Source organism: Eubalaena glacialis, chromosome 12, assembly GCF_028564815.1.
Source record: "Eubalaena glacialis isolate mEubGla1 chromosome 12, mEubGla1.1.hap2.+ XY, whole genome shotgun sequence".
Lineage (NCBI taxonomy): Eukaryota > Metazoa > Chordata > Mammalia > Artiodactyla > Balaenidae > Eubalaena > Eubalaena glacialis.
Window position 1 is genome coordinate 52,858,026 of NC_083727.1, and position 25,354 is coordinate 52,883,379.

The 25,354-nt window shown below is 36.6% G+C and overlaps 1 protein-coding gene across 6 annotated transcripts in view; it reads left to right on the forward strand.

The window, feature by feature from the left end:
- The window catches only part of PDSS2 (decaprenyl diphosphate synthase subunit 2), a 264,539-nt gene that overhangs the window by 160,364 nt on the left and 78,821 nt on the right, over positions 1-25,354 (forward strand). For 5 of the 6 annotated variants that reach the window (XM_061207024.1, XM_061207027.1, XM_061207022.1 and 2 more), the window contains one exon: positions 12,483-12,557. The exons of the other annotated variant lie outside the window; for it this stretch is intronic. In XM_061207024.1, coding sequence (XP_061063007.1) covers positions 12,483-12,557 — 75 coding nt within the window. The remainder of the gene's footprint in view (positions 1-12,482; positions 12,558-25,354) is intronic. 6 annotated transcript variants of the gene reach the window in all.

Consider the following 25,354-nt stretch of genomic DNA (forward strand, 5'->3'; position numbering starts at 1 on the left):
ACAAGGGAAGCCACCGCAATGAGAAGCCCGCGCACCACAACGAAGAGCAGCCCCCGCTCTCCGTGACTAGAGAAAGCCCACACGCAGCAATGGAGACCCGATGCAGCCATAAATCAATAAATTTTTTAAAAAGGCAAAATATTATGTTCTTTTAAAATGTATTATCTCATTAAAACCTTGAACTTTACCCTTGTGGTGCCATAAAACAATGGAATGAAGTATCTTTTTGTCATAGGAAGGTCAAATGCCATCATGCAAAATGGACACTTCTCTGAGTGTCTGTGTCAAACCAGAAACCTGAAGACAAGAAAAAAAGAGCAAGAGAAGCATTTCTTCCATATGCCTGGCATTTAAAGAAACCCATTTTTTAAAGTCTGTGTTCTACAAAAGTACACCTTCTGAAATGGGTACAGTTGAACCCCACACCGTGGTTGGCCATGAGAGGTAGAAACATACTGATTATGGCAATCTCATTGTATACTTCAGCAACCTCAATTTTTGTAAATCCCTTTTCCCACTTTCTAGAAGTAAAATTAATTAAACCAGCTTTTTTTCCCTCCAATTTCACTGACATAAATTGCTATTTCTCCAAAGCCAGAGAGAGAAAAAAATGTATTTTCCAGCTTGAGTTATTCAGTACTCTTCTTTTGCCTTTCTAATGATTTTACTCAAGGAATTTCCTGAGTTCAGAGTTTACAAAGTACTAGGCAGATGAACAGCTGATTCCTTCCTCTTCATCCTCAGCCACCTGACCCCAGTCTCTTCTCCAACCATCCTTTCTTCACCCAGTAGACTTGTACACAGTGCCCCTTTCTTTGTCTCTTACTGTTCACAACTCAGTTCATTTCACCTTAGACAATCTCCAAAATGTATACACATCCTCTTCAACTGTTTTCCTCCAGTTTTTCATTCTTCTTTTACCTGTTATTTCAGAAAAATTGCCATCCACCGTTTTGCCTTCTCTTTGCTTTTTTCAAGAGGAAAAATAAACCAAGAAACTTGGAGTTGAAGAATACAGAGTAAAGCTTGGTATACTCTTGTGTTAAGAAAAAGGAAAATTATAATTAGAAATGAAATAGGCATAGGAAAGAACCAGTGTCTCTACCCTTACTCTCTTACTAAACCAAATTTCCCTGCAACCAGCAACATTTAAAGATCATTTTAAAAATATTTCCTATTTAGTTTTGTTTTCCAATTTTGTTTAGTTGCAAGTATTGGAAGATTGTGGTTTTCAATCCTATTTTTAATTACAAGTATATGGTATTTCTAATATTATGGGCTAACTAAGCTTTTGTGGGCTGCCCTGGGAACCTAGCCATCTTTTATAGCCTTTTATTTTAGGAAAATGTAGTATAAGCTCCAAAAAATTTACTTATAGATGAAATTCCAAAATGCAGTGCATTTGTAATCTGGTGCCTGCTATATTAAATTAATACTGAATTTGAACACCATAAGCAAAAGAAAATTTAAGAGCATCCAAAAGGATCCATGTGACTACTTTTCATTACTTTTATTGATATAGCTTTGGTTTTAGCATTTCCATCATTTTCCTCTGAGTTGTAAATACTCAACGAAAAAATTCACTCTAAGCCAAAGTTGGCTTACAGGGCCTTAACCCAGGAGCAAATTTTATTTATTTAGCAATAGTGATTGGGGAAGAGCCCTTTTCTGGCAGCTAATGACCTACTGGAGGACTTGTGTGCCCAAGGCAAAGCTGAAGGCCATTAGCGCAGCAGGTCATTAACTGACAAATGCCTGACCCTGAGGTCATTTCTGATATTGTAAACTGTGAAAACATTAAAGTGGGTTTGTTAGAAAGTATGGCTATGCCAAGGAACTTTCTTTTTAAGAATTTTGGAAAATGCATTAAGTTGTTTGTTGTTATTCATGTGACTTAATTGTCTTTGTTCTTTGTTCAGGTCAGTCAGATATCAGTAAACATCAAAACTATACTGTGTGCCTGTGTTCAATCTTTAGTTTTTAAAGGACAGTTTCCCTGTTTAGAATATCAGATTAACTACTTCATTACTAAGCAGCTACACTCTTGTGGATCACTTATGTTTTCATCATATGTTGAGCTTTATAGCACTTATCTATTTTATATTCCTCAGTGATGACATATAAAGCTACAAAGAGGCATGGAAACAGCCCTGAAGTAGAAGTCTGTAGACCTAGCTCCTATCCCTACCTTTTTTTTTTTAATTCGCCATTTAACATTGGACAGCTCATTTTATCTCTTAGAATTCCAGTTGAGATCTTTTTCTCCAGATTGTTTATTTAATGTGTTAATACTCCATTTTCGAAGTGAAATTAGAAACTTCATAATATAGAATATTTAATAGTTATTAAAATTACTACCAAACATTAAAAAAATAACACCTTATATTTTTGAGTATTCACTATGTAGCAGACACTGTTGTGTTTTTTGTGTATTAACCCATTTAATCTCTCCTGAAACAGAGGAAAGGGTTAAATAATTTCCTTGTAATAAACGGTAGAGCTGCTGCCTAAATCCAGGCAGTACGGCTCTGAAATCCTCGTGCTTAGCTAAAGTAGAAGACAAACCAACAAAGAACCATGATGCCTTTTTTGCCAGCAATTTTGCAGTTACAGATACTGGAATTTATAATATCTTAAACAACTAGTGGTTTTTAAATATTGGAATAAACAATACAAACATCAATAGGGCTTTATAAAACATTTTAGAGAAATAACTACTAAGCAAAGGCAACTTGTTTTCTTAGTTTCCTCATCTATAAAATAAAGGCAGCATTATTTCCATCCCCTACCTCCTTGCCAGTGCCAATATTCTACAATTCTGAGTGTTGTAGGAAAGAGTGTAAACGTATAATATATAACCAGATTCTGACAAGGGCATTAAATATGAAGAGAAACAAAGAAATCAAGAAAAATTGTTAATAAAAATCAAAGGTGTAATAGAGAAACCAAAAATTTTTTTTTTTAATTAATTAATTTTTGGCTGTGTTGGGTCTTCGTTTCTGTGCGAGGGCTTTCTCTAGTTGCGGCAAGCGGGGGCCACTCTTCATCGCGGTGCGCGGGCCTCTCACTATCGCGGCCTCTCCTGTTGCGGAGCACGGGCTCCAGACGCGCAGGCTCAGCAGTTGTGGCTCACGGGCCTAGTTGCTCCGCGGCATGTGGGATCTTCCCAGATCAGGTCTCGAACCCGTGTGCCCTGCATTGGCAGGCAGATTCTCAACCACTGCGCCACCAGGGAAGCCACCAAAATGTTTTATAAATGTGAGAGATCTTAAGATTGACATGCATATTTCAGCATTCTAAAGTAATACCCGCCCCATAGCTGATTCACTTTGTTATAAAGCAGAAACTAACACACCATTGTAAAGAAATTATACTCCAATAAAGATGTTTAAAAATAAATAAAGTAATACCCCAAATTAGTGAACTCATCTTTATGGCAGATTTGTGATGAGAAACTTTTTTTTTTTTTTAATAAATTTATATATTTATTTATTTATTTTTGACTGTGTTGGGTCTTCGTTTCTGTGCGAGGGCTTTCTCCAGTTGCGGCGAGCGGGTGCCACTCTTCATCGCGGTGCGGGCCTCTCACTGTCGCGGCCTCTCCCATTGCGGAGCACAGGCTCCAGACGCGCAGGCTCAGTAGTTGTGGCTCACGGGCCTAGCTGCTCCGTGGCATGTGGGATCTTCCCGGACCGGGGCACGAACCCGTGTCCCCTGCATTGGCAGGCGGATTCTTAACCACTGCACCACCAGGGAAGCCCATGTGATGAGAAACTTAGACTTTATTTTTTCAAGTACTTTAAGCCATAAGGTGATATGCAGATGTAAATTTCTGCAAATAGTGTTTGAACAAAGCGGTAACTGTGCAAATTTATTTTGAAATAGTTAAGATTTATACAATGAATTCAAATATTAGAAGAGTATTGGTAATTCAACGAAAATTTTTGTGTGCATGTGCTAAGCATTAGAGATAACAGTTTAAAAGTCAGTTGTATATCTTTATAGATTTGAGAATTTCTAACCCATGGGTATCCATTATTTGATTCAAGGGTACAATGCAGCTAGTCTCAAGTTTCTACTACCTAATTTTTTTAAAGGAGGGGAAAATGTATTATCTAATTTTCTAGAATGCAGTATTAGTAGGGCCAGTTATTTTTAGAATTTCATTGAATCACAGATTTTGAAGAGCTGCGAAGGTATTTGGAAGAAATACAATTACAGTTTTAGACAAGATGCATGGATTTTAATGCATATGAGTCATGCTTTTATTTCTGTGACTGCCTTTGAAGTGCAGACCTTGGGATGTCTCTAAATTACAAACATCTGCTTTTCAGTGTGGCAATTTGAAGAGGAACTGATTGTGCTGAAAGGTGAACTGTGTTACCCAAAGGACATGGTATCCCTGGAATTTGCAAGATGTATGTGTGAATTCCAGAAAAATCCTGAAATTTTTAACTCTTTGGCCAATGTGGTCTAAACCAATTTGTTTTCATGAATCTAATAAGATTGAAGCTAATAGTCAACATCAGTTGATGTAAACCAAGATTGATATGCACTCTAACAGAATATATCCCATAGTACCCAAGAATGATTGTTTTATCCTGCCTCTGTTTACACTCAGTTAATTTACATGTTTTTGTTATAAAGTGATAAAGAAGTTAACACCTTTACAAATATATTTCAGAATAACAGTGTTTAAACTGCATGTCGAAAATTTGAGGACTTTGTTTGCAATTCAGGTGGCTAACCAAAGTATGAGCTATACATGACTTATATCAACATGATGTAAGATAATGGTTCAGACCACAGATCACATCCTGTTTATTGGTGGGTGGTGAAATTGTTTTAGTAAATCACTATCAACACTTTTTTTTAATGAAATGCAAAAGAAAATAAGAATAATTAAACTTTTGTTTTATAGAACTTTTCACTCATTTTTGTGCATATGCATGTATGCATGTACTGTGTCGTGATGTAAAATATAGTTCTTACTCTGGGTTACAGTTTAAAAATTTTGAAAGCTGGTACTACTAGGCAGTGTTCTAGCCAACAGCATCCTTTCAGTTGCATGAAATACTGTACTATGATTCTGGTGTTCTGAAGATTCACATTGTAAACGTCTCAAAAGTGGGGTTAACTTTTCAGTAAAATCATACTTGGAAAACCTTAGTTAACATCACTGAGAGGGCCCTCAAATGAAGAAGCAGTGAAAGCAAAATGTAGGTTATCGGCTACGTGGGGAAAAGTGTACAGATCATTGAAATGGCAGACATGATTCTCTTAAGAGAAAGTCCAGTCAAAACATGGTTTAACAGTACCCTTAAGTAAAGAGAATATTAATGTGGACCATCCTGAGTCCAACAGACTTCATGTGCAGGGATTCTCATGTTGGAGAAGGTGGAAAATAAAGCAGCTGACTGCTGTATGATAATGACAGACAGAATTGCTTTGTTTCATGACTAAGCTTGCAATCCTCAGCAACTATTTACAGTTTTTGTAGCAATGCAAGGTACTTGATACAACCTTTTTTTAACCTACTGGAAAGCATCTCCTTTTTCTTTATTTCTTCTGAAAAGTTTCATCTTGATGTCAGCATTTTAAATTATCTACCACTTTTCAGGAACCTAATCATTGTTTAAATAAATAAATGATATTTTTCATTGTTAAGTGACAAACAAGGCCAAGAATCATGCACCTTCATTCAAAAAGTGAACAACTTTTTTGGATTGCTTTTGTATTGCTAGTAAAAGAGATCCACATTTTTGGCAAATTGACTATTCCTTACAATTGTTATGAATAAAAAATGTGTGCAGCTGCACATTTAGGTGTTTCTGATCATGGGGCTTACTGTTGATAAAGCACAGATACCTCTTATCTAGATATGCAAACTGAGGCCCAAAGAAGTGACGTGCTGGCCCAAGGTCATGCAGCTCATCTGTGTATTAATCCTCTAGGTGATCAAAGACAAAAAATGGCCTTTATGTGGCCATCACTAGTCTCATTAGTACAGTGCCAGGTACATAGTAGGCTATCAGCAAGTGTTTCTGAAATGAGTGCACCAGCCAATATAATGTTAAATTTCAACACTTCATACTCAAGCCATTTTCCTGAACTTGTGGACTATTTAAGTTTTATCAGCTGTGATTTTACTTTTCTGGAGTTCACTGAATTTTCGTGCACCATTTTGACAAATGTTACCAGTAGTTAGAGTTTATAAACCAATGTATCAGCTGTTCTAAATTAAAAATTAAGATTACCAATTTGCTTAGTTTTTGCTGCACCTGTCCTACTGGTAGTGCCATTTCTCTCTCTGCTCTTTCCCCTTAGCCAGAAAGAAGTTCCCAGCTCACTAGAACAGATTGCCATCCCTCCCACAAATAAGCACAGCCTTACACATTTGGCAGCATTGAAAAGGCTCCCTTCAAAAAGCCGAGTTAGAAGCTTCTTCCAGAACTCCTGTGAGTTAGTGGTATGTTCACTGCAACAGACCTTTCATCATTGTCTTCATTAAACCTGGTCCTTGTCTGGTAGGAAGGAGTGGAGAGAACCATTCTTTCACAGACTTCATCAATGGCTTATTAAAGCCACTCATTTATATTCATCAGCATGCAGATTAGGGCTCATCTGGGTTGTGTGTGCCCAGGTGGTGGGTGAGTAGATTCACCCCTTATTTGGCCACTGCTTCTGCTCCCCGTGTTCTTCAGAGGTTGCTTCTCCAACAAGGCTGCCAGCCTGGAAGATCTGGCTGGGCACTGAGGACTCTACCTGGAACCAGATAGTTTGCTTAAACCCAGTTTGTAAATGATAAAGTGCTTTACAAATGTTAGATATTATTGGCCTCTATGGGAGAGCGCTACTCCTTTACCAGTCCTTCTCTACCTCACCTTGGTAATGTAGGTAAATCTTTCTTCTTTAAAAGCAACTCTCAAATACTTTGTGCTCCATTTGTATGAAGAGGAATGGAAGAGTGAAGCTAATCACTCTGGTTACCGTTAGCAGGCTATTCAGCATCCTTTATCTATAGAAGTATTTTTCTGTAGAATATTTTCACTGACAGTATAGTTTTTGTGGCTTAAAAAAAAAAATCTTGACAATATCCCTTCAAATGCCAAAGCACTTTGAAAAGAACATATTTACACTAAATCTGTCTTTTGTTCCTCCCAAGATGTATATGAGAATTAATTTTCCCTCAAGGGTGTTTTACCTTTGCTACTGCTTCATGCGTTGCTATTTGTTCCTGGGGATTGGGGGAGGAGTGCAATAGATTTGTGTGTAATTAAATGCCATCAGAACTGCAGATGCGTGCACACACATGACTGTTTCCTTTGCTAGCAGCTGGTAAGAGTACTAAAGACTGAGGGGCTGTGGGTTCATTTGCCTCCCAAATAGAGTGATGGATCACACGTTGTCCTGTCATTCCACGCTGTAGTAAGAAATGTCATTAAAATAACCTTCCCAGTGCAAACTTTTGAAAGACGATTATAAATCTGTAGTAGCCTCCACAGTTTTAGTATACCAAGCAAATTAAGTACATAGCAACCTTTTAAAAGTGAATTAAAGTACAACTGTACTACCTTATGACATCAACTCAGCTTATGCTGACTTGAGTTTCAGTTGGGCCACATTAGTTTATAATTAACATTTTTCTAAAGATTTAGTTGTATTTTACTTTAAATTTAGGATAGGCGCTCCTTTGCTCAAACCGAAGTGGTCTGGTTTACTAGTGAAACATGTACAGCTCTGTTGAGTCTATTCCATCTGTCAAATGCTGACTGACAGTACTCCTGAATCACATTTATTGAGAAAGGCACAAGTTGTCTGCACAGAATGCTTATCACCACTTACTGATCTTGTTTTTGCTAATCCAGAGACTATTGATTGCTATATTCCATAAATCAATTTGTGGACACAGCTTAGCTTGAAGCCTTTCTGAGACTGAAACAGGGTATGCTTCTTCCCGTCCCACCCCCTAGAAGTAGGTTTATTTTATCTGATTATGAAAGCAAGCTAATAAAAGGAGAGAAAATGTAGTACATTATATACTAAGCAATTGTACATTTAAGCAATTCAGAAAAGTTGAAGAAAAAATTTTAATTAAAAACATCTAGAATCTTACCACTTACAGATTATCATTATTATCAATATTTTGCTGTTTCAGACTTTTTTCTCAGCATATATGAACACATAGATTGACCTCATTTTTGTTTTAAAAATACCTATCATGTTGTTCTGTTTTGTAACCAGCTTTTCTTTTTCGTTTCCTTAAGAATATGTTATAGAAATCTTTGTATAGCAGTAAGTGAGGGTGTTTTTTGGCCATTTGGTCATTACCACCTCCTACTTCTCTCAATTTCTAATTTTTAAGTTGAGAATTTTATTATAATTATATTATAATATATAATTATATATAATTAATATATATTTATATATAATTATGTTATGTATAATTAATTATATTAATATATAATATATAATTATATTATAATTTTATTATATAATAATTACAACACCTTTTGTAAGCGTATGTATCACTTTAGTTTTTCAGTTTAAAAAAATCACTGAATTGTAGTTGCCCTTGCCAAAAGATAAAGAAGGAAGCAATTACATATTCCCTTGCAGTTGGTAAAATTTGTCCTGTAAATTAACCATTTAAGAAATTCATTCCAAAGGTCAGTTATATTGGATCTGTAATTGTGCTAAGGTTCAGACACATCTGAATACTACCTATTCCTTATCTTTGATGAGAGGGTAGTGATTAAAATGGGAGAGATCAACAGAGATTGCTGTTTGCTTGAGAACAGCAATTTGATGTCCACTTCCTTTCCTATGCAACCTTCTCTCTGGTAGCCAAAAATGAGGTGGCAGGAGAAACCAGCTCATAACACTGACATTGTGAATGGTTACCACTTCTGGCTCACTGAAATCTAAGGTGTTACTTAAAAGATTGGGAGATAGTGTATGACATTGCTGTAGAGTTAAACACGACACAAATAAAAGAAAAAAGCGTATTTGCATTTGCATGTACAGGTAAGCAATTCTGCTATTCTCACAACCTCCAGAAATGCAGAAATGAAGAAACGTATCTCCTATTTGATTACTCTCTAGGCAGGTAAACTAAACTTTATAATAGTGTTGGTGACAGTCATATAATCTGAAATAATGTTTCAGGATGCAACAAGTCAATGTTACAGAGACCTCTGATTTTGGTTAAAATAGTCTTTTCATGTGTTCTGTTGTTGAATTAAAACCCACTTTTTCTAGTAGAAAGTGTTTGCTTGCCCCCCTGGGCTTGGAACAGAAGTCCTTGGTCTTTCTCTGGAGCACCAAAAAGTCTGGGACGGGGACTCTTAGTCTCAGACAGTCTGGCAGTTGAGCTCTAGATTCTCTTCTGGCTGACGTTATCCTTGCTACCGTTTTAGGTTGCTTGAACAAATCATTCCTCAGTAATCTGAGGGAAGGGAGGAGCTCATTAAGCAAGTGCTTTCTTTTTTTTTTTTTTTTTAATTTATCTTTTGGCTACATTGGGTTTTTGTTGCTGCGCGCGGACTTTTCTCTAGTTGCGGCGAGCAAGGGCTACTCTTCATTGCAGTGCGCGGGCTTCTCTCATTGCAGTGGCTTCTCTTGTTGAGGAGCATGGGCTCTAGGTGCGCAGGCTTCATTAGTTGCAGTACACGGGCCCAGTAGTTGTGGCACGTGGGCCCTAGAGCACGTGGGCTTCAGTAGTTGTGGCACGTGGGCTCAGTAGTTGTGGCTCACAGGCTCTAGAGCGCAGGCTCAATAGTTGTGGCGCACGGGCTTAGTTGCTCCGCGGCATGTGGGATCTTCCTGGACCAGTGCTCGAACCCGTGTCCCCTGCATTGGCAGGCGGATTCTTAACCACTGAGCCACCAGGGAAGTCCCAGCAGGTGCCTTCTTGTATTTAAGTACAGTAGTTATCTAAACAAGTGAATGCCTGTGGTAGTAAACCATGTAATGAAAAAAAAAGATGAGATCATTAAATGGTCTTGTTAACGTATGTATGGGCTGTTAGCCCTGTGGTCTTCCTAGAAATATTTGCAATTTTAAAGGAGGATAATACTTAAACACATCTCTATTTGGTATAATTTTAAAAGTAAACATTTCAGGCAGTGGAAAGATATTTAAGTGTGTGCTGGATAAGTCACTTTTGCCTGGGACATATTCAACTCCCCTAGGCTAGACTGCTTTTTATACTCTCTTGCCTTCCTGGACTTGTTAACCTAAGGAAGTCCAAAGCTTTTTCCTTGATGGTTGCTGTTGGCAGTGGAGGTGTATTCTGCTTAAGCAAGGATGGCCGTTTGGAAGTACAGGTCATTTATAAATTATAAACTTGCAAGTACAGATCTACATATATTTGCTAATTGCATTAACAGAAAAAGAATTGGAGAATAAAAAGTTTTTGTTGCTTCTTCCTGGTCTGGAATTTCAGGGAAGTAAAGGAACACTCTCTTTATCCAAAACCAGATCCATTGTTAAAATTAGTGTCGGACTTTCTTTTTGTAAATCCCTCTTCACTTTACCAGTGCTGGTCTCAGACCTCAAACTGTTTCAAAACCATAACATTTCTTAGTGACTGATTGATCTGTATTATGTGTCCAGCCATCAGAGGGATCTTGGGATGTTGCTTGTGTAAACTGTAATCCAATCTGATGCTGCGCATTTAGTTACAGTCTTTCATAGACCTATTGGCAATACTCTGTCCTCCTGGATTTGGGAATAGAGCTTATCTGATACCTTCAGGGGGGAAAAAATCCATTCATTTTTCTCTCTTTCCCCACTTAAATAACTCAACACATCTGGTAACACTGTAGGATCATTGTCCTCGCAGTTCCTCTGCAGCTCATATTGCTACAATATTTCTTAAGTATTTGGTTACCTAAAGGGCAATGTGATTAAAAAAAAAAAAAAAAGACTTTGTATAGGTCTTACAAATTAACCCATCTGCAGAGCTAGAAAAAAATAATCCCTTTAATCAGCAAAATTTCCATATCGGCAGCCTTGTGTGTGTTATGCAGGATGCATGTAAATATAAATTTGGAGATAAATGCTTATGTGTTAAAATTTTACAGCATATCTTTCTACAAATTAATGTCATTTGCCTCTAAGAAAATGTTTATTAAATCCTAAGTACCTGAGATTGAAGTATCTTGTTGTTTGGGTCTGTATCCTTTGGCTTAATAATGTCTTCAATTACAAGAATGATAAAAGCTGAAACAAAATCCTTTAATTCAGTCAGAACTGAGCTAAATTTTAGGAAGCAAAGAGTGGAAATCTGATACAGGACTGCATAACATAGGAAGCTAAGTATATAAGATACTAAGACTTCTTAAGAAGCGGGTAGGGTTGCCTTGAGGAATTCTTGTTTGAAATGGCTGCACTGAACATTATAATAAATACCACTGTTTTATCCTCTTGAATTAAGATGGTTTATGCAAACAACTCTAAATTGTACAGTAGTTGCAAAGAGACCATTTACTATTTTCTGCTTGTTTTACATTCTGGAACAAGTTCAAAGCTTTTGATTTTGTTTGATTTTTTTTAATAGCCTGGGCCTTGAAAATAATACAGGTTTGATGATACAATTTCAATATTACAGTTCTGTAAAAATTTTCAGTGTTTATGGTACATTTGACCCAGGGGCCCTACACCAAATGTATCCACAGTGCATTTTTAGTACAACAGAATGAACACGTTAGAAAGGTTGCTTTTCTCTCTGTATTACGTATGAAAATTAGCATTGTGATGCCTCCCAGAATGGGGATATTGAAAAAGTATCCACCTGACAGAAATAAATATTCAGCAAATAAATTGGGTTAAGATTTCATTAGTTATCTGAGGGACTTCCCTGGTAGCGCAGTGGTTAAGAATCCACTGCCAATGCAGGGCACACGAGTTCGATCCCTGGTCCGGGAAGATCCCACATGCCATGGAGCAGCTAAGCCCATGCGCCACAACTACTGAGCCTGCACTCTAGAGCCCGTGTGCCACAACTACTGAAGCCCGTGCACCTAGAGCCCGTGCACCACAACAAGAGAAGCCACCGCAATGAGAAGACCGCGCACCGCAATGAAGAGTAGCCCCCGTTCGCCGCAACTAGAGAAACCTCACGCGCAGCAACAGAGACCCAACGCGGCCAAAAATAAATTAATTAAAAAAAAAATTTTCATTAGTTATCTGAAATTTAAGCTTATGTTCAATATGGCTATTACTGGATTTTCACGTATATTAAATGCTATGCTTACAGGATTTTTTTTTTTTTTGCTTGAATTATGATCGGAAATATTGGATCACAGCTCTAATATCCAGGTGGGCAATGCCATTTGCCAGGATCTTTGCACATAACCCCATTTTTTTTTCTATCAAGCGTAATACTGCCTTGCTACTAAGCCTTGTGAAGCATTCTGAGGTAAAAATAGGGATACATTTTTTAAATTGTTTCTTTTGATTTTTTTCTTGTTTTTTAGGTTGTGGAACTTTTAGCAAGTGCTCTTATGGATTTGGTACAGGGAGTATACCATGAAAATTCTACTTCAGCAAAGGTAAAGATTTGGTAGTCATTATAAAATGTTAGGTTAAAAACCCTCGTGGCAAAAGTAGAATTGACAAGCAAAAATATTCTTGTTTTGTGTTTAAATTGTTCGTGACATTTTTTTAGATTAGTGTTTTGGCTACAAATTCATGGTCATATGCTTTGCACATAGCAGATTTAGCCAATTAAAACAACCTGTTACCCTCTGGCTGGATTCAAAGTCTGTTCAATCTGCAGCAGCCCAGAAGACACCAGGATGCTTCTGGCTGGCAGGTAGCACTGTCAAAAAGGCAGGCAGGCTGGAGAAGCAGCTCACTCTGAGGTGGCTGGACCCAGCCTTTCCTCAGAAGAAGGGGCTTTCCATGTCCCAAAAGAGTGGACACGGTCCCAAGAAGGTGACTGTTGGGGGCGTGAGGGAGGAATGTCTTTTATATCCAAGATCCAGAATTTACTGCATTATTAAATTCTCTGTGATAAGATGTAAGATGATTGCACAGTTGGATTATTTTGATTAATTTTATAGACCTAGAATTAAGGTTTTTTGACTCATTTAGCAGGACATCTCAAAAAGGGTTACATTTTATTTCCTTAAAATGCAGTTATTTCATTTCAGCAGGATATTTTTTTTTTTTTAAGTTTTTTTTTTTTTTTTTTTTAAAGGGAACGCTATTTATTTATTTATTTATTTTGGCTGTGTTGGGTCTTCGTTTCTGTGCGAGGGCTTTCTCCAGTTGCGGCGAGCGGGGGCCACTCTTCATCGCGGTGCGCGGGCCTCTCATTATGGCGGCCTCTCTTGTTGCGGAGCACAAGCTCCTGCGCAGGCTCAGTAGTTGTGGCTCACGGGCCTAGTTGCTCCGCGGCATGTGGGATCCTCCCAGACCAGGGCTTGAACCCGTGTCCTCTGCATTGGCAGGCAGATTCTCAACCACTGCGCCACCAGGGAAGCCCCTCAGCAGGATATTGAATGTGAAGCAATTGCTTCATTGACCACCACCATCAGTTAACATGTTATATAATATTATAAGGGACTCCTATATTAGTGTTTCATTATTCTAACTTCTTTAGCTTCTGTATTAACAAGAGTTCACTCACTGCAAATTAGAAAAAAATATGCATGTATGCACATCTTAAGTTTTTGACATTTCCATTTGAAAAAAGAAAGACAAATTTTACTGGAAGTGAAACATAGGGCATGAGCAACTTGGATATGAAATTTAAAATTTAAAAGCATAACCCAGGGATTCTGGATGGTTCAGAGAGTGGTTAGTGAAATATGAAGAATTGTACCTTGAACATCTGCTAACATTTGGTTCAGGGAGCCATAGTTCCTGGCAGGCATATCGAACTTCACCTAAGCAGCATAGTGCTGTGTGGGGACCTGGCAGGGTATATGACCACAGTAGACCCCCTTTGCTGTGTTTTTCAAAAACATACCATAGTTCTCTACCATGGCTGAAGGTTAATAGGAGATTGTAAAATGGAGGACTCCTGGTCTAGTCCCACTCATAAAAAGACACCTTGTATATAGTATGATGAAGACGATGGTAGGTAAGCAAATAACACTGTGGTAAGTAATTCACCTGTTTCTTCCTTAAAGTCTTCACAGTAATCCTGCTAGCAGAGACTGCTGCTCTCCCCATTTTACATCTGCGAAAACTGAGGCTTAGAAAAGATTAAGTAATGTGCCCATAGTCATACAACTTGTTAGTTGAGATTGAACTTCAGAGCTCAGGCTCTTAACCTCTCATTCACTGCCTCTGTAACCTTAATGAAACCTGATATGCTAGCATGCCTCTGCCATACCTGAGATCCTACCATATATGATGATTACAGTGACCTCTTCTGGCAGCTGAAGCATTGTTTTCCCCCCAGGATATTTCTAAGGTGTTCAGTTTAGTTCCATATAAGATATTAATGTTTTATAGTTAAATATCTGTTAAGTTTTAAGTGAAAGTGTTATTGTTGATTTTAAGGTTCTTGACTTATTCACTCTTACCATTTGTCCACTATAATTACTCCAGTTTATTAATAATTTTGTGAACATTTGTTAAGTACTTTTTATATTTCAAGCAGATCTACTAGCAATAACAATAAAAATGCTTAGCACTTCACAGTTTGCTTATACTTTCTTTCTACATAATCACCTATGAAAAGGGTGACATTTGTTGGTACCCATTTTATACAGGAAAAGCCTAAAATTCAGAGATGACAAATGCCAAGAAAGCATAGTGTCTGGAAATTGTTAATGCATGTTTGACAGTGACATGATCTGAACCCAGGTTTTTTGACTCCAAGTCCTATATAATCTCTTTCTTCCTGGGAAAGAGAAGAGAGGCAGCATCAAAGTCTTTGAAGGACTGTTGATCATACATGAACCATCACTTAGCAAGCACCAGTTGCTGACTTTGATTATCTAATTTAAGTTTTACTCAAAAGACTCTAGCAATGCTTTGTCATCTGCCCTCTTTCCCCACCACCTTCCCAAACACAGTCCTTTCAAACACTTGAGAACTTTTTTAAGCAGTTACATTTCTGAATATAGCCAAACCATTTAAAGAGCTGTTCTTTTTTTATAACGGAAACAAAAATGCATAGTTGAACTGAAGCAGTGGGAGTGCTTCTTGATGCCTCCATTTGCTCTTTAGGTCCAATTTAGGTTAACCACATTTCCCTTCCTAACCAGAAAAATTCTGAGCTTTTTTTTTTCCCCTTCTGCGTGCGCTTGCCATTACAGTGGCTGTTCAGAATCTGGTTTTTCTAACTTGGCCCAGGAATCATTTCAGAGGCAGAGAGAGCACTGCCCCCCACATGGAGTGCCTTCAAGGTTTTCATGTTCTGACAAGATTGGGAAGCAGCCACAAGTGGAGGTCATGTGGGAAGTGAGTTGCACAACCTCCGTAGCCTGGGGCCAATTCAGTACACAAAAGAATTGCTTTGTGATTTAAAATAAGCTGCAAACCATTTCATCTCTCTAGGGATAAGAGGATACAATAGTGGTCTGTTTTCTATATGGCTACTTAATACAGTGATGGAGAAGCTGGGTAGTATAAAAATAGCTTTCTGTGGAGTAGTATCTCTGTGACTAGGGTAGATGCATTAAAGCAAATGGAGGGGAATTGTAACTGAATATGTTAGAAATCACCTTCTCCAGAAGTTTGTAGAGTAATTACCTAATCCTCCTTAAAACTCTGAAAATTTATGTGACTTATGTTAGTAATACTTAACAGATTGTACGTAAATTGGGATTCAGTGTTATTTAGGAAATTCATCCTTGTTCTGTCCATTGAAAAATAACATTTTTATTTTTGCGTTTGCTAGTTTGTGAACCATTTCTTCCTTGAAATAAAAATTAGCCATTGTGCTTTCTTTAGTGTTTATATCTCCCTTCCCTTTACCTGCTTTTTCTTTTTTTGTTAGCTAATTGAAGAAAGAAGCACATCAAATAGAAAAAATGCACTTTAAATGGTCGTTTGCCATCCTAAGAGTTCCCTAGTCATTGTATTCGTATTACTGTGCATGCTAAATATTTTACATTTTAGCAAAATTTGCTTTGATTCCATAGGCCATTATATCTAAAATCTTTTTAACACAATTATCTTATTATTATAACTTGTTTTCTAATTAGAAAAGTAAATACATGTTCATTAAATAAAAATTGAAAGTACAGAAAAGGTCAAGAGGAAAATAAAAATTATTTTATATGAGCCATCCCCCAGAAATGAATCATGATTACATTCTAGTGTATTTCCTTCTAGATTTCATTCTATATTTCTCCCATTTTTGAGTTATTATTGTACATATAATTTTTCGTCCTGATTTACTCTCCAGGATAGTCATTTTTGTTATTAAAAGTCTTCAAAAATATTTAATGGCTGTTTAATATTTCTTCATACTACTGTACTATAATTTACTGAACCAGTCCACAGTTTTTGGACACTTACCTTGTGTTTTTTTTTTTTTTTTACTAATTTAAACAATATTGTGATGAACATTTTAGTGTACATAACTGTTCTATTTCATACTATTTGCTAAAAAAAAATCTGAACGTGAGATCCTTGAATTAAGAAAGTAAGAATATTTTCAATATATCCCTATACAGAAAAGGACTACTGTCCTTAGAAAAACTGCTTGTAAGGTTGGCCCTTGGATTTTAGGGATGTTTCCACCATTCTCTAACTGATAAGGGCAGTTCACTGTACCTAAATTGTCTCTGCAAACAATGTTATTTATACTGATCACCTGCTTCCCTTCTGGGAGTCTGGAATTTTGGTACATGCTAGGCAGAGGTTGCCTACATCACCAGTTCCAACAAAAACTCTGAAAACTGAGTCTCCAGTGAATATCCCTGCTAGACAGCATTTCACATGTGTTTTCATACATGTTAATTCTTGGAGGAATTAATCCCATCCTGTGTGACTCCACTGGTAGAGGAAGGATTCTTAGAAGCTTACACCTGGTTTCCTCCAGACTTCATCTCTGCACCTTTTTCCTTTGCTGGTTTTACTTTGTATCCTTTTTCTGTAATAAACTACACCTGTGAGTTCAGCTATATTCTAAGTCCTGTGTATCCTCCTCACAAACCATCAAACCTGGGGGTGATCTTGGGGATCCCAACACACTCTTTTTCTGATTTTTTATTGTTTATTTCCCATCCACTCCTGCTCCCTCCTTAGGAATCTAATCAAGGTCCTCTGCAAGGCATGTGTCTTCAACCCATGTTGGTGTTGAGATGGAGAACAGCAGACTTCTTCCCTATTTTCAGAGGTTCTGCTCATGTTAGCTTGGTCCCAGTCTCAGGAAAGTGAAAGGGTTTTAAAGAGAATCCAATTGTCTTGGAAAAGAACTGATTTTAACAGAGTCACTGAAATTGTAAAGATCCGTTCTGTTTTTTTCTAAACACATTATATTTCCAGTAGATTATTCTCTTATGAGGAATATCATTGTTTTTGTGGGGCAAGATAACTTCTATCCACTTATTTGTTTTATCTTTTTCTTTTTTTAAAGATTTTTTTGATGTGGACCTTTTTTTTTTTAAATAAATTTATTAATTTATTTATTTGTTTGTTATTTATGGCTGCATTGGGTCTTCGTTGCTGTGCACAGGATTTCTCTAGTTGCGGCAAGCAGGGGCTACTCTTCATTGCGGTGTGCGGGCTTCTCATTGTGGTGGCTTCTCGTTGCGGAGCACACGCTCTAGGCGCGTGGGCTCAGTAATTGTGGTGCACGGGCTTTGTTGCTCCGCGACATGTGGGATCTTCCCGGACCAAGGATCGAACCCGTGTCCCCTGCATTGGCAGGCAGATTCTTAACCACTGCGCCACCAGGGAAGTCCCTACGTGGACCATTTTTAAAGTCTTTGTTGAATTTGTTACAATATTGCTTCTGTCTTATGTTTTGGTTTTTTGGCCGTGAGGTATGTATGATCTTAGCTCCCTGACCAGGGATTGAACCTGCACCCGCTGCACTGGAAGGCGAAGTCTTAACCACTGGACCACCACTGGAAGTCTCTGTTTTATCTTTATGTTTATCTTTTTTTTTTTGGCTCTCATGCAGCTTGCAAGTGAAACAAAACTAAGATAATTCAGTCCACTAGGAAGTTATGGATTATCTCCTATCTGCAAAGCCCTATGCCACCATCTAAAATATAATAAAAAATGAGCAAGCTGAGTTTTTCCCATTGAGAAACATAACAGGAGGGAATTGTGAACAAAAATTACATCTGGCTGGGAAAATCAGAAAAGATATTAAGGAGAATGTGATATTTGAGACAGACATTTAAGGATAGGAAGGATGTCTACTGATGGCATCCTTGAGGAGAAGGATGGCATTTCAAGCAGAAGAAACAGCATGATCAAAAGTAGGGAAGCATACGTAAGATCAGGGCTTTCTCCATGTTAGAATAAAGGAATAGTGAGAAGACTGGAAAAGTAGGTTTTGTCATATGCAAGAAGACTCATAATGCTGGAATGTAGAGCTAATATCCTTTTTAGTAACTGAGATAAGAGAGAGAATGAAGGTTTTTAAACACAGTAATTACGTGATCATATTAACCTTTGAGGAAGTTAATTCAGCGTGGCTTACAGGAGATTGGAGGGAAATGAGAACAGTTAGAAAGCCAAAATAATGATGAAGGTCAGAGGTGCTCTTCTCCCACTTTGACGTGGTTGGCCCCTTCTTGATATTCATATCTCTACATCGGTATCATCTTCTCAGAGAGATGACCCACCCCCAATCTAAAGTAGCCACCCTACTTAATTCTCTTTATCTTAATCACAGTAGCCACCATCTGATGTTTTTCTTATTGTTTACTTTCAGTCTCCTCCTACAAGAATATAAACTCCATGGGAGGAAGGATTTTGTTTACCATAGTATTCCCAATATCAGCACAGTGCCTAGCACATTAGTAGTAGTCCAAAAATATTTGATATAGAAAGGCCTAGAATGCTTGGAATGGAAGATTTTTCTCATTTTTCTGACAGTTTTATTGGTGTAAGTAAGCTGCAAATATTTAAAGTACACTATCTGATATGTTTTGATATATGTGTGCACCAATGAAGCTATCATCACAATCAAGATAATAAATATATACATCACTCCTTGCTGCAAAAGCAGTGGATCCCCCAAACTCAGTGTTTGTTAGCTGTAACATAAATCCACTGAAGGCATAGCATCCTTCTGAGCCCATTGCATTGCCCCTGCAGGATTTGGGGTAAAGGATAACCAACACAAATATGCTAATGCATATGCTTCTTCCCGTGCCATAAATAATAAAGTCCTTTATCTCTGAACCAGGAGTCTTATGTCTTCTGTTTGCATCCACAAAACAGCAAAACAGTAACAGACTAACTCCCTAGGTTGTGTGTATGCAGGATAAAAGCAAATCCCAGATCCAACAACTAGACCCTCCAGGATAATGTTGAAGTGGTGAGAATGGACATCCTTGCTTTCCTCCTGATGCTAGGAGGAAAACATTCAATAGCTTTCCTCCTGATGCTAGGAGGAAAACAATCCACTATTAAGTATGATGTTAGCTGCAGGTTTTGGTGATAGAGGCTCCTCATTAATGAATATGTTCCCTTATATTCTTAATTTCCTGAGGGTTTTTTATCAGAAATTAATGTTAGATTTTGACCATTTTTATTTCTGGAGCTATTGAGGTGATCATATATATATATATTTTTAGTTTTCTTCTCTTTTGGGATTTTCTTTTTTAGTCTGTTAATATGGTGACTTAATTGATTGATTTTCAAATGTTAAATCAGCCTTGCATTCCTGGAATAAACCTCACTTGATCATGATGCAGTCACCCTTTTCTATATTGTTGGATTTGATACTCTAAAATTTTGTTAATGTTTACATTTTTATTCGTGAGGAATAAGGTGTGTTATTTTCAGTTCTTTGTAATGTCTTTTGTCAATATCAAGATAATGCTGGCCTCAAAATGAATTGGGAAATATTTCCTCTTTGATTTTTTGAAAGATTTTTTGTAGAATTAGTACTGTTTCTTCCTTACATATTTGATAGAATTCACTAATGAAACCATCTGGATCTTTCTTTATGGGAAAGTTTTTGTGTTGTTTTTTTTTTTCTACTACAAATTCAATTGCTTAAAAGTATCCTACTATTTAGGTTATGTATTTCTTCTTGAGTAGATTTTGGTAGTTTGTGCCCTGCAACGAAACTCTATTTAATTTAAGTTGTCAAATTTATTGGCCTAAAGTTCTTCATAATATTCCCATATTATCCTTTTAATATCTGTAGAATTTGCAGTAATGTCACTTCTCTCATTTCTGATACTGGTAATTTGTATCTTCTAATTTTCCTAGAGGCTTAACAATATTATTGATCTCAGAGCACCAGCTTTTGGTTTCATTGACTTTCTCTATTTTTTCTCCTTTCTTTTACATTGATTTTTTCACTCTGAGTTTTACAATAATCTCTTTCCTTTTGATTGCTTTGGTTTTATTTCCTCTTCTTTTTTTATTTTTTTAAGCTGAAATCATGTATTTGAACTCTGATTTTTTTTTCTTATATGGTATTTAGTGCAATGAATTTCCATCTAAGTGCTACTTTAGTGGCATCCCACAAATTTCCATTATGTTGTTTTTCATTTCCATTCAGTTCAAGCTACTTACTAATTTCTCTTTTCTCTTCCTTAGACTCATGGATTATTTTACAGTTTGTGATTTAGTTTCCAAATATTTGGGGATTTTACAGATGTCTTTCTGTTATTGATTTATAATACCATTGTGACTAGGGAACATTTTATATGGTTTGGATTATTTTAAATTTACTGAGAGTTGTTTTATGGCCCAGATATGAACTATCCCGGTAAATGTTTTATATTCACTTAAAAAGAATATGTAGATGACATGATACTATACATAGAAAATCCTAAAGATGCCACCAGAAAACTACTAGAGCTAATCAATCAATTTGGTAAAGTAGCAGGATACAAAATTAATGCACAGAAATCTCTTGCATTCCTATACACTAATGAACAAAAATCTGAAAGTGAAATTAAGAAAACACTCCCATTTACCATTACCACAAAAAGAATAAAATATCTAGGAATAAAGCTACCTAAGGAGACAAAAGACCTGTATGCAGAAAATTATAAGACACTGATGAAAGAAATTAAAGATGATACAAATAGATGGAGAGATATACCATGTTCTTGGATTGGAAGAATCAACATTGTGAAAATGACTATACCACCCAAAGCAATCTACAGATTCAATGCAATCCCTATCAAACTACCAATGGCATTTTTCACAGAACTAGAACAAAAAATTTCACAATTTGTATGGAAACACAAAAGACCCCGAATAGCCAAAGCAATCTTGAGAATGAAAAATGGAGCTGGAGGAATCAGACTCCCTAACTTCAGACTATACTACAAAGCTACAGTAATCAAGACGGTATGGTACTGGCACAAAAACAGAAATATAGATCAATGGAACAGGATAGAAAGCCCAGAGATAAACCCACACACATATGGTCACCTTATCTTTGATAAAGGAGGCAAGAATATACAGTGGAGAAAAGACAGCCTCTTCAATAAGTGGTGCTGGGAAAACTGGACAGCTACATGTAAAATAATGAAATCAGAGCACTCCCTAACACCATACACAAAAATACACTCAAAATAGATTAGAGACCTAAATTTAAGGCCAGACACTATAAAACTCTTAGAGGAAAACATAGGCACAACACTCCATGACATAAATCACAGCAAGATCCTTTGTGACCCACCTCCTAGAGAAATGGAAATGAAAACAAAAATAAACAAATGGGACCTAATGAAACTTAAAAGCTTTTGCACAGCAAAGGAAACCATAAACAAGACTAAAAGACAGCCCTCAGAATGGGAGAAAATATTTGCAAATGAAGCAACTGACAGAGGATTAATCTCCAAAATTTACAAGCAGCTCATGCAGCTCAATATCAAAAAAACAAACAACCCAATCCAAAAATGGGTAGAAGACCTAAATAGACATTTCTCCAAAGAAGATATACAGATTGCCAACAAACACATGAAAGAATGCTCAACATCATTAATCATTAGAGAAATGCAAATCAAAACTACAATGAGATATCATCTCACACCGGTCAGAATGGCCATCATCAAAAAATCTAGAAACAATAAATGCTGGAGAGGGTGTGGAGAAAAGGGAACACTCTTGCACTGTTGGTGGGAATGTAAATTGATACAGCCACTATGGAGAACAGTATGGAGGGTCCTTAAAAAACTAAAAATAGAACTACCATACGACCCAGCAATCCCACTACTGGGCATATACCCTGAGAAAACCATAATTCAAAAAGAGTCATTTACCACAATGTTCACTGCAACTCTATTTGCAATAGCCAGGACATGGAAGCAACCTAAGTGTCCATCGACAGATGAATGGATAAAGAAGATGTGGCACGTATATACAATGGAATGTTACTCAGCCATAAAAAGAAACGAAATTGAGTTATTTGTAGTGAGGTGGATGGACCTAGAGTCTGTCATACAGAGTGAAGTAAGTCAGAAAGAGAAAAACAAATACTATATGCTAACACATATATATGGAATCTAAAAAAAAAAAAAAATAGTCATGAAGAACCTAGGGGCAAGACAGGAATAAAGACGCAGACCTACTAGAGAATGGACTTGAGGATATGGGGAGGGGGAAGGGTAAGCTGGGACAAAGTGAGAGAGTGTCATGGACATATATACACTACCAAACGTAAAATAGATAGCTAGTGGGAAGCAGCTGCATAGCACAGGGAGATCAGCTCAGTGCTTTGTGACCACCTAGAGGGGTGGGATAGGGAGGGTGGGAGGGAGGGAGACGCAAGAGGGAAGAGATATGGGGATATATGTATATGTATAACTGATTCACTTTGTTATAAAGCAGAAACTAACACACCATTGTAAAGCAATTATACTCCAATAAAGATGTTTTAAAAAAAAAGAGTATGTATTCTGCTATTATTTCTTAGAGTGTTCTATAAATATCAATTAAGTCAATTTGATAGTATCATTAAAGTCTTTTATATTTGTTATTATTTTCATTCTGCTTATTCTGTCAGTTACTGAGAGAAAGGTGTTAAAGTCTCTGACTGTGATTTTGGATTCTTCTATTTCTTCCTGCAGTTCTATCAGTTTTTCCTTCATGTGTCTTGAAGCTCTGCTTTAGGTACATTAACCTTTAGGATTATTATATTATCTTTAGGATCACTATGTTATCTTGACGATTCATCCCTTTATTGTTAACTGACCTTTGTAATCTCTGGTAATATTCTTTATATTTTTTTCAATATGTACTTTATCTGATATTAATATAACAACTCTAGCCTTCTTTTGATTAAAATTATCATGGTATATATATATTTCCATCCTTTTACTTTTTTTATATTTAAAATGGGCTTCTTGTATGCAGGATTTTGCTCTTTTATCCAGTATGACGATCTCTACCTTTTAATTTGTGTATTTAGATCATTTACACTGGATACATTTATTAATATGGTTCAGTTTAAATCTATAATACCATCTTGTTATTTATTTATTATTTGTCTCATTTTTTCTTTCTTCCTTTTTCTTCTTTTTCTGCCTTCTCTTAGATTATTTTACATGATGCTATTTTTTCTCCTTTTTTAACTTATTAACTACAAATCTTTGATGCATTTTTTTAGTGGTTGCTATTGAGTTTATAATATATATATCTTTAACTTATCACAGTCTACCTTCAAGTGATAGTATACCTTTACTTATAGTATAAGAACCTTACAAAAGTTTATTTCTGTTTCTTCCCTCTCAGGTTTTGTGTTATCATTGTCATACATTTTACTTCCGTATATATTATAAATCCCACAATAAATTATTATTTTTGCTTTAAACATTCAATTATATTTTAAAGTGATTTCATTTTTTAAGTCTTTTATATTTACCCACATGGTTAATATCTTCAGTGCTTTTCATTTCTCTCTGTTGATCCAAATTTCCTTGTGGTATTTTTTTATTTCTTCCTAAAAGATTTCTTTTTTTTTTTAATTTTTTATTTATTTATTTATTTATTTATTTATGGCTGTGTTGGGTCTTCGTTTCTGTGCGAGGGCTTTCCTAAGTGGGGGCCACTCTTCATCGCGGTGCGCGGGCCTCTCACTATCGCGGCCTCTCTTGTTGCGGAGCACAGGCTCCAGACGCGCAGGCTCAGCAATTGTGGCTCACAGGCCCAGTCGCTCTGCGGCGTGTGGGATCCTCCCAGACCAGGGCTCGAACCCGTGTCCCCTGCATTGGCAGGCAGATTCTCAAACACTGCGCCACCAGGGAAGCCCCCAAGATTTCTTTTAACATTGCTTATAGTGCAGGCCTGCTGGTGATTAATTCTTTCAACTTTTGTGTGTCTGAAAAAGTCTTTATTTCAACCTTGCTTTTGAAAGGTATATTCACTGGATGTAGAATTCAAGATTGATTATTTTTTTCTTTCAATGTTTTAAAGATATTGCTTCATTGTCTTTTAACTTACATTGTTTCCAACAAGAAAGCTGCTGTTATTCTTATCTTTGTTCCTCTGTACATAGCATGTCTAAATTTCTCTGGCTGTTTTTCTGATTTTCTTTTTACCACTGGTTTTGAGCAATTGGATTATGATGCCTTGGTGTCATTTTTTTTTTTTTCATGTTTCTTGTGCTTGTGATTCATTGAGCTTCTTGGATCTGTCACTTTATTGTTTTTAATCAAATTTTGGAAAATTTTGGTCATTATTTCTTTAAATATTTTTTTGATCTTTCCTCCTTTCTCCTCTATCACAGGGACACCAGGCTGCTTGAAGTTATCGCAGAGCCCACTGTGCTGTAGTCTTTTTTTTTCCCCATAGTTTTCTCTTTGCATTTCCTTTTGGATAATTTCTGTTGGTGTGCATTCAAGTTCACCAATTTATATCTTCCATGTTTCTACTTAGCATACTCAATGTTTCTTCTAGCTCTCCTAGACCATATGGAATACAGTTATGAAAACTGTTTTAATATCCCTATCTACTAATTCTATCATCTGTGTCATTTCTAAGTTGATTTCAATTGACTGATTTTATTGCTCATTATGCATTGTATTTTCCTGCCCTTTTTTTTTTTTTTTTTTTTTTTTTTTTTGCATGCTTGGTTATTTTTGATTGGGTGCCAGACACTGTGAATTTTATTTTGTTGGATGCTAGATATTTTTGTGTCTCTATAAATATTCTTGAGCTTTCTTCTGGAATGCAGTTAAATTACTGGAAACAGTTTGATCCTTTCAGGTCTTACCTTTAAGCTTTGTTACTC